Raw genomic sequence first — 16,462 nt, 5'->3', positions numbered from 1 at the left:
TTATTATTATTATTATTATTTTATATATATATATATATATTTTTTTTTTGTGGTTGTAGGAGGGGTCTTATTTCAAATCTATTTTACAATGGTGTATCCATTTACACCATTGTGAGAAAGAGGGTGTAGTTAAACTGTAGAATGCTTACTAGGTAAATTAAAGCCCAATTTAAGGCTAATACAGTGCATCCGGTAGGTATTCAGAGCTTCACTTTTTCCACATTTTGTTATGTTACAGCCTTATTCCAAAATGGATTAAATTCATTATTTTCCTCAAAATTCTACAAACATTACCCCATAATGACAACATCAAAGAGCTTTGTTTGAAATCTTTGCAAATTTCTTAAAAATAAAAAATTATTCCCCCTTGTGTGACCGCCAGCTGCTGCGGGTACATAGGAAGATGGAGACTGGGGGAAGGGGCCAGTAAATATGTAATTTACCGACCCCTTGCTTTTCTGAATCGGACATATTAAGTGAGATACATATCTCGCTTAATATGCAAATCTACATTTTACCCATACAGTTGCACACGTCCTAGCCATTTCCTGTTCCTTAAATTAAAGGCTTGTTTTAAAAAAAAATAAAAATAAAATAACTTGTTATACTTGGCTCCTCTGTGCAGTTGGTTTTGCACAGAGCAGCCCAGATCCTCCTCTTCTTGGGTTCCTCTTTGCTGCTCCTGGCCCCTATCTCCTATTGAGTGCCCCCAAAGCTAGAAGCTTCCTATGGGGCACTCAGAGCTCCATGTGTCCATTTAGACATGGAGCCCTGACCTGGCCACGCCCCTCTCTCACCTGATTGGCTGACTGACAGCAACGGGAGTCAATGGCGCCACGGCTGCTCTTGTATCTTAGCCAATCAGGAGGAGTGTCCCGGGTTGGCTTGGACAATCGTGGACATCGCTGGAAAGAGATGGGGCTCAGGCAACTAATTAGGGGGTGCTGGGGAGGCAGCTACACATAGAAGGTTTTTTTTTTTTATCTTAACGCATTAAGATAAAAAACCTTCTGTCTTTACAACTCCTTTAAACCTCTCTGTTGGTCTTTTTTGTTTGGTTGTCTCATTGATCAACAGGGAGGCTTAAGCTGGCTATATATTAGAAATTCTACTGGTGACCCCACAATAGGGATAAAACATTTTTGCGGGGGGGGGGGGGTTAACAAGACATGTGGCCACTTATTAAAATTAGAAGAAAGGAGGTGTAACCTTAAACTACATAGAGGGTTCTTTACTGCAAGAGTGGCAAGGATGTGGAATTCCCTTCCACAGGCGGTGGTCTCAGCGGGGAGGGGGCACCCGAACGACCGCAACATACAGGGATATACAATGTAATACTGACATATAATCACACACATAGGTTGGATATATATATATATATATATATATATATATATATATATATATATATATATATATATATATATATATATATATATATATATATATATATATATATATTATTACAGCGCCAACAGTAGACTACCTGGAGAGCTCCAACAAGGAATGCGGTGTGCAACATGTGTATTTACTACACCATATATTGTAACATCTTATATATCTGTAGCATGATTTATAAATAAGAGAGGAGGGAGGTAAAAAGAACACCCATGCAGCTGGACCAACCGTAGCTGGTAGATACAGATCATAATAAAAGAGCAAACAAGGTGCTCAAAAAAAGGGTTAAGAAAACTCACACCTTCCTCACTGGATGTGGGGTCTGGCGCCGTGCAGAGCGGCTCACTGGCTCCAACGAACAGTGTACTGGCTGTGGCGTGGACAGAGCCGATGCTCTGCCGTGAGGAGACACAAGGAGACACAGTCTGGAGAGCCAGCGGTCTGCTTCTACCAGCTGACACTCCGGCGGTTCCCCTGTGCTGAAGTCATCATCCATCCTCGGTGAGGCTCCGCTCCTCACGGCGGAGCATTGCCTCTGTCCACGCCACGGCCAGTACACTGTTCGTTGGAGCCGGTGAGCCGCTCTGCACGGCGCCAGACCCCACATCCAGCGAGGAAGGTGTGAGTTTTCTTAACCCTTTTTTTGAGCACCTTGTTCGGCTCCCACCAGCTTACCCATTGCCTTTTGTTGGGGCATGCTTTGGATGGATCTCCCGTGCTGGTTCCCTGTTGTTTAAAGGCTGACTGTCTTTTATTTTAAGTGCATGTTCAGATGCTGATATTTAGTGCAATTTAACATTACAACATTGTGTTATTGTGGGTTCAATTGTAATATTGGTTCTTGTTTTTACAACTTGGGTTACAATTCACCAATTATTATTGATATTTTATAACTATTTTTGGTTGTATTAAACTACTCAGTTTTATTCATTTATGACAGTTGCAGTTTATTTTTATAATACCCCGAGCGCTGGGCTTTATTTGCTCTTTTTTATATATATATATATATATATATATATATATATATATATATATATATATTATTGCCCACATCTTACTTATTTATATATATATATATTTATTATTATAGGGAGAGATATGTGTATATATAGGAATCAGATGTGGGCAGTATGTATATATATATGTGTGTGTGTGTGTGTGTGTGTGTGTGTATATATTAGAGGTCGACCGATATATCGGCCGGCCGATATATCGGCCGATATTTGGCGTTTTTTACTTAATCGGCATCGGCCGATTGTGCTGATAAAAAAGGCCGATTATAACTTCAGCCGTGACTTGCAAATGACTTCTGTAATAGAAGTTAATGCAAGTTTCCTTAAGTTATCTGTGGAGAGGATTCTCCCCTCCTCTGGGCAGCCTGCCAAGTCTGATAAGAAGATACATTTGTATCTCTTTCAGGTTCTTTTTATCAATAGACTGAACTCCGCCTGTAGAAGTTTTCAGTTTAACCATTTAAAGACTAAATCTTTTCTGACACTTGTTGCTTACAAGTAAAAATCCTGTATTTTCTGCTAGAAAATCACTTAGAACCCCCAAACATTATATATATTTTTTTAGCAGAGACCCTAGGGAATAAAATGGTGATTGTTGCAATATTTTATGTCACACGGTATTTGCGCAGCGGTCTTTCAAACGCAATTTAAAAAAAAAAAATACAGTAATGAATTGAAAAAAAAAAAAATAAGCAGTAAAGTTAGCCCATTTTTTTTCGTCCAAAAGTTTTGATTACCTGTTTTTGTGTATTTATTATTTAAGATAGTTTTTTTTTTTTTTTAAGGTTTTTTTTCTAAATTATACATACAAGTGAACTGATTGAAGGTTTGTTTTGTTTAATGTTTAAATGAAAAAAAATTTCTGTATTACTTAAGGCTGCTTTCACACTGGAGCGGGCAGGCGTTGATGGTAAAACGCTGCTAGTTTTAGCGGCGCTTTACCGTCATTTTAGAGGCGCTATTCGGCTGCTAGCGGGGCGCTTATAACCCAGCTAGCGGCCGAGGAAGAGGTTAAATGCGCCCCTGAAGCGCCGCTGCCAAAACGCTTTGCAGGCGCTTCGGCAGCGGTGCGCATTCATTTCAATGGGCAGGAGTGGTGGAGCAGCAGTATACACCGCTCCAAAGATGCTGTTTGCAGGACTTTTTTTTACATCCTGCCAGCGCATCGCCTCAGTGTGAAAGCACTCGGGATATCACACTGAGACTGCAGGGGAGCCGTTTTACAGGCAGTTTACAGGTGCTATTTTTAGCCCAAAAGCGCCTGAAAAACGCCCCAGTGTGAAAGGGGTCTAACTGTTAGATTTTATGAGATGAAGGGAAAAAAGAAAGGAAAAAAAAAATCGGCCAAATATATCGGCCCAAAAAAATCGGCATCACATATCGGCCATCGGCCACCGCGATTTCTAAATAACGGCATCGGCATCGGCCAGAGAAAAACCCATATCGGTCGACCTCTAGTATATATATATATATATTGTAATCTTAAAATAATAAACATGTTCTACTTGCCTGCCTCCCTCTCCAGGGTCCCCTGCTGGTGCTGACCTCTTCTTCTCCGAGTGCCCCCATAGCAAGCCGCTTGTAATGGGGGCATTCGTGTGGACATGCTCATGAGCTGGGCTGTGTGTTTCCATTGACACACTCCGCGCGGCTTGGTCTCGCCAACCATTCTCTCCTCACAAAGTTTGATTGTCTCTGTGCCCTATGAATACTGGAAGAGAGAGTAGTGCCGCAGCTGATGGCACATTGCTGGAACGAAAGAGAAGCCAGGTAAGTATTTAAGGGATTGCTTGGGTTAGCTGATCATGAAAGGTTTTTTACTTTAATGCAAAAAAATGGTAAAAAAAAAACCCCTTATGCTTTTAGAATTATTTGAAGGAAAATATTATGCATATTAATGCAGTATAATGCATGTTGTTTAGATGATATACTATAATGTTCAATTTCTAAAATGTTCTATTTTATTTAATTTCAGTTGGATGTGAATGTGACACTGGCTGGACAGGCAGTAACTGCAGTGATGGTAATTTTCATGCTTACCTAATTACATGGTAAACATTTAGGGTTTACACCAGTGGTATGTGTAGGCTCCCTTGGGGTCACAGTGTCTTCCCAAGAGCTCTTCTAGGTGGAGAAAGTGAACCTGTATGGTTATAAACAATTATCGAAGACAAAAAAGAAACTGCTAAGAGCGCAGGCACCATTAACCTTTCTCAATCTGCACATACATCTTTGAGAAAAAAACAACAGTTCAGATTTATCAAAATGAGACATCCTGCATGTACCAAAAGTATGCAAGCAAAGTAAATGCTGCGTTATAAATGGGTGAACACTGCTTGTAAGATCAAACTCAAACATTGCTTACCCTTTTTTTCTGAACCAGCTCAAAAACAGACCCCTGTGTGCACAGGCCCTTAAGGACAACAGGAAATTCAGAAAATGTCTGATCATGGGGAAAAACTCAGCACATCAAACATTCAGGTTTCCATATTTTCGGCCCTTGAGTTTGCAGCTATTTTTCTATCAGCTAAAAATGATCAGTTTACAACCTTGTTCCATTACAAATGTTGTAAATTGTGAGAGCAAAACCAATGGCATAGAGCATTATTAAAGTGTAGTGGACATCCAGATAAACACGCAACAGTATAATTTGCCAAGTGGAAGGAATGAATGTTCATATTCCATGTTCTTTTGTCTAGCGTGCATTCAGAGTTACTATGGAGATGGATGTGCCAGCAAGTGTCTGTGTCAGAACAATGGGACATGTGACCACATTTATGGGAACTGTACGTGTCCAGCTGGATTTCTTGGGCCCTACTGTGAAGAAGGTATTGATTGATCAAGATTTATAGTTTATCATTCACATTGCTTGTGTAAATATGTATGTATGTATATACAGTTGTGTGAAAAAGTATTTGCCTCCTTTCTGATTTAAATTTTTTTTTTTGCATATTTGTCACACTTAAATGACTCAGATCATCAAACAAATTTTATTACCTGCCTGGCTTTATCTGAAAAAGTAATTGCCCCCTAAACCTAATAACTGGTTGTGCCACTCTTGGCGGCAACAGCTGCAATCAAGCGTTTGCGATAACTGGCAATGAGTCTTTCACATTGCTCTGGAGCAATTTTGGCCCACTCTTCTTTGCAGAATTGTTTTAATTCAGCCATATTGGAGGGTTTTCCAGCATGAACGGCCTGGGTAAGGTCATGATACCGCATCTCAATTGGATTTAAGTCCAGGCTTTGACTAGGCCACACGAAAACCTAAATTTTGCTTTGTTTGAACCATTTGGAGGTGGACTTGCTGTTGTGTTTCGGATCATTGTCCTGCTGCATAACCCAAGTGCACTTGAGCTTGAGGTCACAAACTGTTCTCCTTTAGGATTTTCTTTTAGAGCTCAGAATTCATGGTTCCATCAATTATGGTAAGTCATCCAGGTCTTGAAGCTGCAAAGCAGCCCCAGACCATCACGCTACTACCACCATGTCTGACTGTTGGCATGATGTTCTTGTTATGAAATGCTGTATTTAGTTTTATGCCAGATGTAACAGGATGCACAACTTCCAAAAAGTTAAATTTTTGTCTCATCAGTCCACAGAATATTTGCCTAAAAGGCTTGGGGATAATCAAGATGTTTTTGTTAAATGTGAGATGAGCTTTTGTGTTCTTTTTTGGTCAGCAGTGGCTTTGGCCTTGGAACTCGGATGCCATTTTTGTCCAGTCTCTTTCTTATTGTTGAATCATGAACACTGATCTTACCTGAGGCAAGTGAGGCCTGCAGTTCTTTTTAGATGTTGTTCTGGGTTCTTTTATGACCTCCTGGACGTCATGCTCTTGGAGTAAATTTTGTAGGCCAGCCACTCCTGGTAAGGTTCAACACTGATCCAAGTTATCTCCATTTGTGGACAATGGCTCTCCCCATGGTTTACTGTAGTTCCTAAGCCTTAGAAATGGCTTTGAAACCCTTCCTAGACCGATACATGTACATTACTTTGTTTCTAATCTGTTCTTGAATTTTTTTAGATTGTGGCATGATGTGTGGCTTTTTGTGATCTGTTAGTGTGCTTCACTTTGTCAGACAGCTTCTATTTATGTGATTTCTTGATTCAACAGGTCTGGCAGTAATCAGGCCTGGGTGTGGCAAGTGAAATTTAACTCAGTTTTCCTAAAAATTGTGGTTAATCACAGTTCATTCATGATTCAGCATGGGAGCGGACAATTACTTTTTCACATAGGGCCAGGCAGATTTGAATAGCTTGTTTCCCCTTAATAAATTAAATAATCATTTTAACCACTTAAGCCCCAGACCATTGGGCTGGCCAAAGACCAGAGCACTTTTTACGATTCGGCACTGTGTCGCTTTAACTGACAATTGCGCGATCGTGCAACGTGGCTCCCAAACAGAATTGATACCTTTTTTTTTCCCCACAAATAGAGCTTTCTTTTGGTGGTATTTGATCACTTCTGCGGTTTTTATTTTTTGCGCTATAAACAAAAAAATAGCAACAATTTTGAAAAACGCATTATTTTCTACTTTTTGCTATAATAAATATCCCCCAAAAATATATAAAAAAACATTTTTTTCCTCCGTCTAGGCTGATAAGTATTCTTCTACATATTTTTGGTAAAAAAAATCGCTATAAGCGTTTATTGATTGGTTGCGCAAAAGTTATAGTGTTTGCACATTTTTTTTAATTATTAGTAATGGAGGCGATCAGCTATTATTTTTTTTTTTTTATCGTGACTGCGACATTATGGCGGACAGTTCGAACACTTTTGGCGCAATTTTGGGACCATTCACATCTATACAGCAATCAGTGCAATTAAAAATGCTTTGATTACTGTGTAAATGTGATTGTCAGTGAAGGGGTTAACCACTAGGTGGCGCTGTAGGGGTTAAGTGTGTCCTAGGGAGTGATTCTAACTGTGGGGGGGAGGGGCTGTGTGTGACACGACACTGATCACTGCTCCCGATTACAGGGACCTGTGATCAGTGACAGTGTCATTAGGCAGAACGGGGAAATGCTTGTTTACATTAGCATTAGTGAGACAATTGCGGGTATCCCCGCGGACACCGAGTCCGCGGGACCCGCGACCATGCTCGCGGAGATCTCGCAGGCGCGAGCGCCCGCAAGCCACCTCTTAAAGGGCAACTTGCAGGTATGTGATTCTGCCTGTACGTGCCCTTCTATGAGAAATATTTAAAAAAAATAAAAAATCAGGAAGGGGGCAAATACTTTTTCACACAAGTGTATATGTGTGTGTGTGTGTGTGTGTGTGTGTGTGTGTGTGTGTGTGTGTGTGTGTATATATATATATATCTATATCTATATATATATCTCTCTCCTCTTCGTGCGGAGCGTACGCATATTTGTGGCCTCGGCTTTTGGGGGTTATACCAGGATGATGCCTGCAGCTGCAGGCTTCATTCTGGTACCGTTTTTTTAGAGTGGGTGATTGTGGGTCATTCTTTCCAGGGATAACAGCCGATGCGGAACATCCCCCCTCTCCTGCCGCTCTTACCGGCTTCGTTCCAGTCTCCTGAATTTAAACGTGAAGCGACGTCACTTCCGGTTTACTCGGCTGCCAATGGTGCCGGATTTAAAAAATATATATAGAATTCAGAATCGCTGTTTTCTGCGATCTAAATACTTTGAAGTGCAAAGGAGGGATTGGAGGTCTTTTAGACCCCTGATCCCTCCATAAAGAGTACCTGTCACCACCTATTACTGTCACAAGGGATGTTTACATTCTTTGTGACAGCAATAAAAGTGATCAAATTTTTAAAGCGCCCCCGTCCCCGCAAGCTCGCGCAGCAAAGAAAACGCAGCAAAAAAACGCATACGTAACTGTAACCTGGTAACCGTAAAAAAAATTTAAAGCGTCGCCTATGGAGATTTTTAGGTACCATAGTTTGTCGCCATTCCACGAGTGCATGCAATTATAAAGCGTGACATGTTTGGTATCAATTTACTCGGGGTAACATCATCTTTCACATTATACGGAAAAATTGGGCTAACTTTACTGAAAAATTGGGCTAATTTTAAAATCCATGAAAGTGTCCCTTTTCCCAAACAGTTGCACCGCTGCACAAATACCGTGTGACATAAAATATTGCAACAATCGCCATTTTATTCACTAAATTGAAACGATTCCTCCATACACACATTCGAGGTGGATGGGGAATCTCTCTCTCCTAAAGCTGGCGGCACTGACTGAGCAAAAAACTTTCCAACCAGATGCTTGTACAGAAGTTGATTGAGAAATTGACTTCTGTACAACCAAAAGAAGAGAAAACAGCAAAGGCGCCTCTTAGTAAAACTGTATATTTAATGACATAATTCCATTAAAAGCACTCACATGTAAAACTTTGTTAGTCCGGCATGGGAAGTCTCAGTAAAGGCATACAGGATTGCGTCCTCTAATGTCAAACAGCCATATTCCTCTCCTGCTGCCGGCTGGTGTGTACGACGTAAGCTTCCGGGATTCAATGGAAATCCAGAACGAGGCTTGGACATCCGCCGAGCAATCGATTGGAGGGCTGGGACACTGGAACGCAAATCCAAAGGTATGTGCTGTACTGTCGTTAAGCGACGCGTTTCAGAGCATGCGCATTGAAGCGCGCTCCTTTCTCAAGCTAGGGAGATTACATTTCATTGCAGCCTATTTAAGTGCTCTCCTGGCACCGCCACCTAATGGATACAATTATAATTACAGGGGAAATGAGAGTAATTATAATTGTATCCATTAGGCGGCGGTGCCAGGAGAGCACTTAAATAGGCTGCAATGAAATGTAATCTCCCTAGCTTGAGAAAGGAGCACGCTTCAATGCGCATGCTCTGAAACGCGTCGCTTAACGACAGTACAGCACATACCTTCGGATTTACATTCCAGCGTCCCAGCCCTCCAATCGATTGCTCGGTGGATGTCCAAGCCTCATTCTGGATTTCCGTTGAATCCCGGAAGCTTACGTCGTACACACCAGCCGGCAGCAGGAGAGGAATATGGCTGTTTGACATTAGAGGACGCAATCCTTTATGCCTTTACTGAGACTTCCCATGCCGGACTAACAGAGTTTTACATGTGAGTGCTTTTAATGGAATTATGTCATTAAATATACAGTTTTACTAAGAGGCGCCTTTGCTGTTTTCTCTTCTTTTGCATATCTGGAGCGGCTTCACCTCCCTTCAAAAGGCTGCCCTTCCCATAGACTGCATGCATCTCACAAAGAGCTTTTGATTGCTCAAAAGGACATTTTGTTGTTGTACATTGAGATATACTGTGAACATTGAAACCTGCGCTGCTTTTTTGTTCTTTTGTTTCTGTACAACCAGCCTGCCCATAGAAAAAACAAATTTGGCCAGTTCCTGCTGAAACAGCTGAATTTCGATCCATCTATGTATGGATCAATGTACGCCAGCAGCAGTAGTGGCATGTAAACTTTGTTTGTTTACTTTCTCACAGTGAGGGGTCAGCTTTCTTGTAGAAGTGATTTAGACAGCTGTAAGCTGCTGGATCACTTCCACATGTACTCTGAGATTAAAGAAATCCAGCCAACTGCACTATGCTATCACATAAAGGGGTTATCAGTCCCCTTGAGTTAATAACTTAGGAAAAAAAAAAATTAAATGAAAAAGTGTAATTAAAAAATATATATATATATATATATATATATATATATATATATATATATATATATATATATATATATATATATATATATATATATATATATATATATATATATATATATATATAATATATATATATATATAATCTTTTCAACTAAAAGCCCATATAAATCCATCCAAAAGTGTTTGAATCTTAGGTGAAAATATTTATATGTAAACTTTCATTTTGCACTAATAATTTAAAATAAAACTACACTGTATAAATAAGTAGAGAAGGCTGAAATATATGTATGGTTGATTTATGTTTTATTTGTATATTTATACTGCCTAACAATGTAATGTTTTGTTTTATTTATTATTTGCAGTGTGCCCTTTTGGTTTTTATGGTTTACAGTGCCAAGAAGTTTGCCATTGCCAAAAGCAGTGTTACTGTGACCATGTTACTGGAAGCTGCAATATTGCTGATGGGCCTGTACCGAAAGAACTACTTATGAAAGGTATGCTTTTACTTGTTGAAAAAAAAAAAAAAAAACAGGAAAATTAAGATGATTTACATTTGGTGTGATTGCAGCAAGGACTCCTGTGTGTTTAATTTGAATTCACATTCTTATATTTCAGTTGGTCATTGTACGGAATCACTGTATGCTTCTTGGTGGAAAGAAGTGCCTTCTGATGCCAAAATAATATATTTCACTGAGTAAGTTTTGTGTGTCCCTTTTTTTTTTCCCCGCAAAAACACCCTTCTCCTGTATAGCCTGTAAAATCGTGGACATATGTCTGCAAGAGCACAAAATGTTCTTGTTTTACTGAAGTGTACTTTTAAATAATTAGTGCTGGGAAATTGGCCCTGTGTCATTTCTGTTCCCAGCACAAACGCTGCAGAGTGTGTAGACACCCATGGCATGGCATGGCATGGCATGGCAACCTGTCTAATGTGTGGAGATCCTCTGCAGTAAAATTAAAGTAGAAGTCCACCCTAACACTAAAATCCCTGCATCTACAGACATCCACATTCTAACACTAACCTATTTAGCCCTGTACAAAAGAAATCTGTATACATACTTTTTTTTTAAGCCACTCTGGTCTCCAGTGGGGGAAGCTTTGCAGAGGACACAGCTGACAATGGCTGTGAAATGAATAGGGAGTGACGTCACCCATAGAGTTACTATGGGGCTTCCATTGTTGAATGCCTCCTCTACACCCGCCTCTACAGCGAAGCTGCAGCTGACAGCTCAGTGTGAGATCAGCTTCCGAAAAGATATGTATACTGGTTTCTTCTTTACAGGGCTAGATAGGTTAGTGTTAGATCGTGGATGTCTGTAGATGCAGCGATATTAGTGTTAGGGTGGACTTCTACTTTAAACAACTCTAAGGGTCACAATACATGTTACAATCAGACTGTACAATCAACTTTAGATTTAAAAAAATGAATGTAATATGAGGACCTAGCTAAACTAGCCAATCAAGCTGTATTCAGTCAAGCAGGCTATTGAACTACCTAGTTGTTGGTAGATCTAACAGAAATTGTACAATCAGATTGTAATGTGTGTTGTGAGCTTAAGATCCTGGCACCCATACTGCTTCTCTGCATTTGACCATTTTATCAGTAGCCAGATTTTGCAAACTATCCTGTTACTGACATATAATTCACACTACTTTTGCTTTTGATTCGATTTAGTCTGTGTTTTACATGTATTTAACCAGTCGCACAATAATTATAATCCTGTATATTTCAGTAAATAAAAGTATTAGTTGTAAAAGTGGAGCTTCACACAAAAGGGGAAGTTCCGCTTTAAGTCCTCCCCCCCCCCCCCCCTCCTTTGCATAATTTGGCACAGAATCTTTGTGGGGGAGGGGGGATGGCTACCTGGTTTTGACAGGTACCCACTCTCACTTCCACTTGGATTGCCTAGGCAATTTGAGCAGTTCTCCTCCCTTCCCGCAGTCTTCTGGGACACATCACAGGTCTCCGAAGACTGCGGGACCATTCACAAAGCACAGCGCTGTTGGCAGCCGGCTCTGAAGCCACAAGCTGTCACAGCCAGTTGCCCACTTTTAAGATGCTGTGAACCCGAAGGCTAGTGAAAAATTAGCCTAGGTGAGGACAGCACTGGATCCGTGGACAGGTAAGTGTCCGATTTATTAAAAGTCAGCCGATACCCAAGATTTGACTGGAGAACCGCTTTAACCCTGATACTATAGTAGTATACTGTTTAACCCACCCTCTTCTCCTTTGCAGACAAACATGGGCAATAGTAACCTGTACTCTTGCTTTGCTTCTTGTGATCAGTGCTGTATTTAATATCAAGCACGTATGGACATGTAAAGAAAAACGTACAGATTGGACCTATTCCTACCAGCAGCTGCGAGAAATTAAGGGGAATGTGGATGTTCCAGATATGTATAAGGCCTGTGATTTGTACAACTCTGATACAGATGTGGAAACCTCACCTCTCAAAAGTGGAAATTGAAGGCTAGGACAAATATGAAGCAGATGGTTCAGCATCTACCTATGCAATCTGTGACATGCAGAAACCTTGTGCCTTACATTCATCCTGACCTCGTACTGGGGTTTTAAAGCTTGAAGATAATGAATGAGTATACCATCAGATCACTGATGATAATAGTACAGTACTCAGGACACTGTTTTGATCCTGATAAAATTTGATGAAGGTATACATTTATTTTATTATATGGCTGCATTTCCATGACACTGGATTTATGTCTTAAAAGGTTCTGTTTGAACTTGTCCTCCACTATTTAAGTGCCAATATATTTTTTGTTTTATAGTCAGTGGAGGGCATGTGCAAATGTTTGTCCTCATTCACATGGCTGATTACTTGTGTGCCCTGTGCAGGGTTGTGTTTTGCTAGCACAGGTTTTGCAAGCACCCCCTTGCTGGCAGTCTCATAGATGTCTATGGGGATACTCAGCTGCATGGACACAGCCATTGTGCCTCAGTATGACATTTGTGCAGGTGCACCGCCCCAAACTGCAGGTAATTCGGGGACACGCACTCACACCCACACAAATGTCATATTTGAACACAGTGGCTGTGCTATAGAACTCCATGGGACTGCTGGCATGGGGATGCATGCAACACCTTGTGCATCTCTGTGCCTGCAAAACATGGCCCTGGAAGGAAGGACCATGTAATTGGCAATGTGAAGGGGACCTTTATGTTAAGTACAGAAGCCGATAAGGATTTATATTTTAACTGTAAAGATCCTCGTTTTTATATATACATATTATCTAAACTGCCTATTTCAAATATTGCCAAGTAACTATGTGGGCATGGGTAATGATAAAGTCAGGAAGAAAACATTTTGCAACTAGAAATCAAATTTAAACTTAAAGGGCATGCATAATTTGTTGGGTTTTTTTTGTTTTGTTTTTTTGGTTATTCATATTCTTTATGTTGAGGGCTACACTATAAGCCTAGGTTTCCATTATTGCGACCTGAAAGTCGCGCAATTTAAATTTTTTTATTTTTTTTTTGCCGTGACTTGAAGCAATGCCTGTGTATTCTTGAGGTCTATGGGCCTCACGTCACATCAAAGTGGGACCAAAGTAGTGCAGGGACTACTTTGAAGTAGCTGCGACTTGAAGTCACACAGCTATGAACGGTAGTCATTGGAAATCATGGGGTACGACTTGTCATGTGACTTTGTAGGCCCAAGTCGCTTGACAAGTCGCACTAGTGGAAACGTAGCCTAAAATGTAAAGTATTTTTTCTCTATAATTAAGTAAGCATGAAATATTACTCGTGTTTATTAGATGAAGCAAGCAGGTGGTGTATTTTTTTTAATTAAAGTATAACTAAAGGCAAAACCTTTTTTTAAGATTTGTAAGTGAGCTCCTGTCTGGTTTTTATTGCTCTCTGTGCCCGTGTTGTAGATCTAATTTTCCTGACCACCAGTGTCACCTGGAATGAAAGTGAGGGAAAATCAAAATGTTTGAGTTGCCACAAGAACAGGAATGGAGGGAGCATCTTGCAATGAATCTTGTACTTGTAACAACTTTCTAAGAGGGGATTTCCCTCACACGCTCTACCGCTCAGAAAGTAAAAACTTCCTGGGGCACAGATTAGCAAAAAAACTGACAGCAGTTTTAAATATTAAAATAATTAATTTTCCCTTACATTATAGTGCATTTGTCAGTATATAATAAAACAGAACAGTTACAGGGATTGGATAAAATTATGGAAACAAGTATGGTAAAAGAACAAAATTGTTACCAAACACGGTGTTGGACCACCTTTGGCATCCAACACGGCCTGAATTCTCCAAGGAATTGGCAAATACAAGTTTGGTTGGTGGATAGTGGAATCTGTTACCACTCTATGCAAAAATATGGGTCACAGTCTTGCGCAATGTTCTTTTTGTCCCTTTCGGTCAGTTGACCATGTCTACTGCACTTATGCTTATCAGACGACGTTCTCCTGGAAACTGTATATGCCATCATAACCTTTGACTGTATCTCGCGACACCGCAAATAAATTGACAGCTTCTGTCACAGAGGCACCAGCTAAGCGGGCACCAACAATTTGCCTTCTTTTGAAACTCAGTAAGCTCTGACATGTCTCCTTATTACTAGCAGGGCATGCAGTGAATGACGAAAGTGAGGCTTCCCACCTGTTAGCAAGGTGTCTTATCACACAGCAGAAACAAAAAAATGTTACATCACTTCCTTCCACGCAAAACGTCGTCACTTTCACGCCTCCCAAATCATGTAGTGTTTCCCTTATATTTGTCCAAACCCTGTATTTTATTTTATTATTATTATTTTTTTTTTTTATCCTTGCGCATGTGTTAAATACACATTTTAGAACTGAATATTACTTGAATCTCCACAAACAGTACATGTTTTCTAAAAGGGGTATCCCCTTTTAGAAAACGTAATGTTTGTGGGGAATAAAAGGGGCAGTTACATTTTTTTGCTCACAATATTAGCGCAACTGATATTTTTCAGTGAAAAATATGCTCATTGTAATTTTAGTGCACACACTCAATTTAAAACTGTAGTAATCAGCTGGCTTTTTTTATTTTTTATTTTTAAAACCTGCAAGGCAATGTCATAAAGTGCTAGTATGTACATTATGTGAAACCTACCTTAGAACGAAGCCCTCCAGCGTCGCGCTTTCACTGCTGAAGGCACTTCCATCTTCACCTTGTCTTCCTTCAGGGTTTGCGGACTCTGGCTGTGTGAGTGGCTGGAGCCACAATGACATCACTCATGCGCAGGAGCTGCCATTAACGGCACAGGAATGCCGTTCCTTCAGAGCGCATGCATCGGTGATGTCACCGGCTGCATCTACAATAAATATGTCCTATTTACAGTATCTATAGGTAAGCCTTATTATAGGCTTACCTATAGGTAAAACTCATGCATGGGAGTTTACTCCCACTTTAATATCCCATTTTTTTGTATAATATAAAAGTTGAAGTTGTGTTGCGTAAATAGATACCAAGCACGTCAAGCCTTAAAATTGTGCATACCGTACTGTATCTGCAATTGTCCATAAGCGACACTTTAAAAGCTTTTACAGCTCATTAATTTAGAGTTGGTTCTAAAATATATTCTAATACAATATCCAATATGTGTGTCAATTTTTGTTTTCTTACATGGGTGAGGTGGTGGGGCTTTGAAAAATGTTATGTGTGTGTGTGTGATATATATATATATATATATATATATATATATATATATATATATATATATATATATATATATATATATATATATATATATATATATATATATATATTTTTTTTTTATTACACTTTTTTTCATTTAATTTTTTTTTCCTAAGTTATTAACTCAAGGGGACTGATAACCCCTTTATGTGATAGCATAGTGCAGTTGGCTGGATTTCTTTAACCTCAGAGTACATGTGGAAGTGATCCAGCAGCTTACAGCTGTCTAAATCACTTCTACAAGAAAGCTGACCCCTCACTGTGAGAAAGTAAACAAACAAAGTTTACATGCCACTACTGCTGCTGGCGTACATTGATCCATACATAGATGGATCGAAATTCAGCTGGTTCAGCAGGAACTGGCCAAATTTGGACCCATCTATGGGCAGGCTGGTTGTACAGAAGTCAATCTCTCAATCAACTTCTGTATAAGCATTTTTTGCTCAGTCAGTGCCGCCAGCTATAGGAGAGAGATTCCCCATCCACCTCGAATGTGTGTGTATGGAGGAATCGTTTCAACCAGCGGGTTGAACGAAAGAAAATGAATCCTGTATGGCCTTCCTTAAGTCTGTAGCAGCGAAGGGTTAAACCACAATGTGCTAAATAAATACCTTCTAAATTAATTATTTAAATATGGAAATTAGTCATAGAAATTCTGTTAACCAACATATGCTGTCACTGCAAGGTTTAGCCTGGGCATCAATGACCTCTGGTTAAATA

At 39.9% G+C, this 16,462-nt stretch overlaps 1 protein-coding gene across 1 annotated transcript in view; it reads left to right on the top strand.

Moving 5' to 3' along the window:
- NAGPA (N-acetylglucosamine-1-phosphodiester alpha-N-acetylglucosaminidase) overlaps positions 1 to 15,710 on the top strand; it is a 39,717-nt gene extending 24,007 nt beyond the window's left edge. The window contains exons 7-11 of the mRNA XM_073616653.1: positions 4,387 to 4,434; positions 5,111 to 5,239; positions 10,412 to 10,543; positions 10,665 to 10,743; positions 12,286 to 15,710. Coding sequence (XP_073472754.1) covers positions 4,387 to 4,434; positions 5,111 to 5,239; positions 10,412 to 10,543; positions 10,665 to 10,743; positions 12,286 to 12,517 — 620 coding nt within the window. The 3' untranslated portion in view covers positions 12,518 to 15,710. The remainder of the gene's footprint in view (positions 1 to 4,386; positions 4,435 to 5,110; positions 5,240 to 10,411; positions 10,544 to 10,664; positions 10,744 to 12,285) is intronic.
- Positions 15,711 to 16,462: the final 752 nt, after the last annotated feature.

The sequence above is a fragment of the Aquarana catesbeiana genome, linkage group LG02 (assembly GCF_042186555.1).
Source record: "Aquarana catesbeiana isolate 2022-GZ linkage group LG02, ASM4218655v1, whole genome shotgun sequence".
NCBI lineage: Eukaryota > Metazoa > Chordata > Amphibia > Anura > Ranidae > Aquarana > Aquarana catesbeiana.
This window is presented reverse-complemented; position numbering and strand designations above follow the sequence as displayed.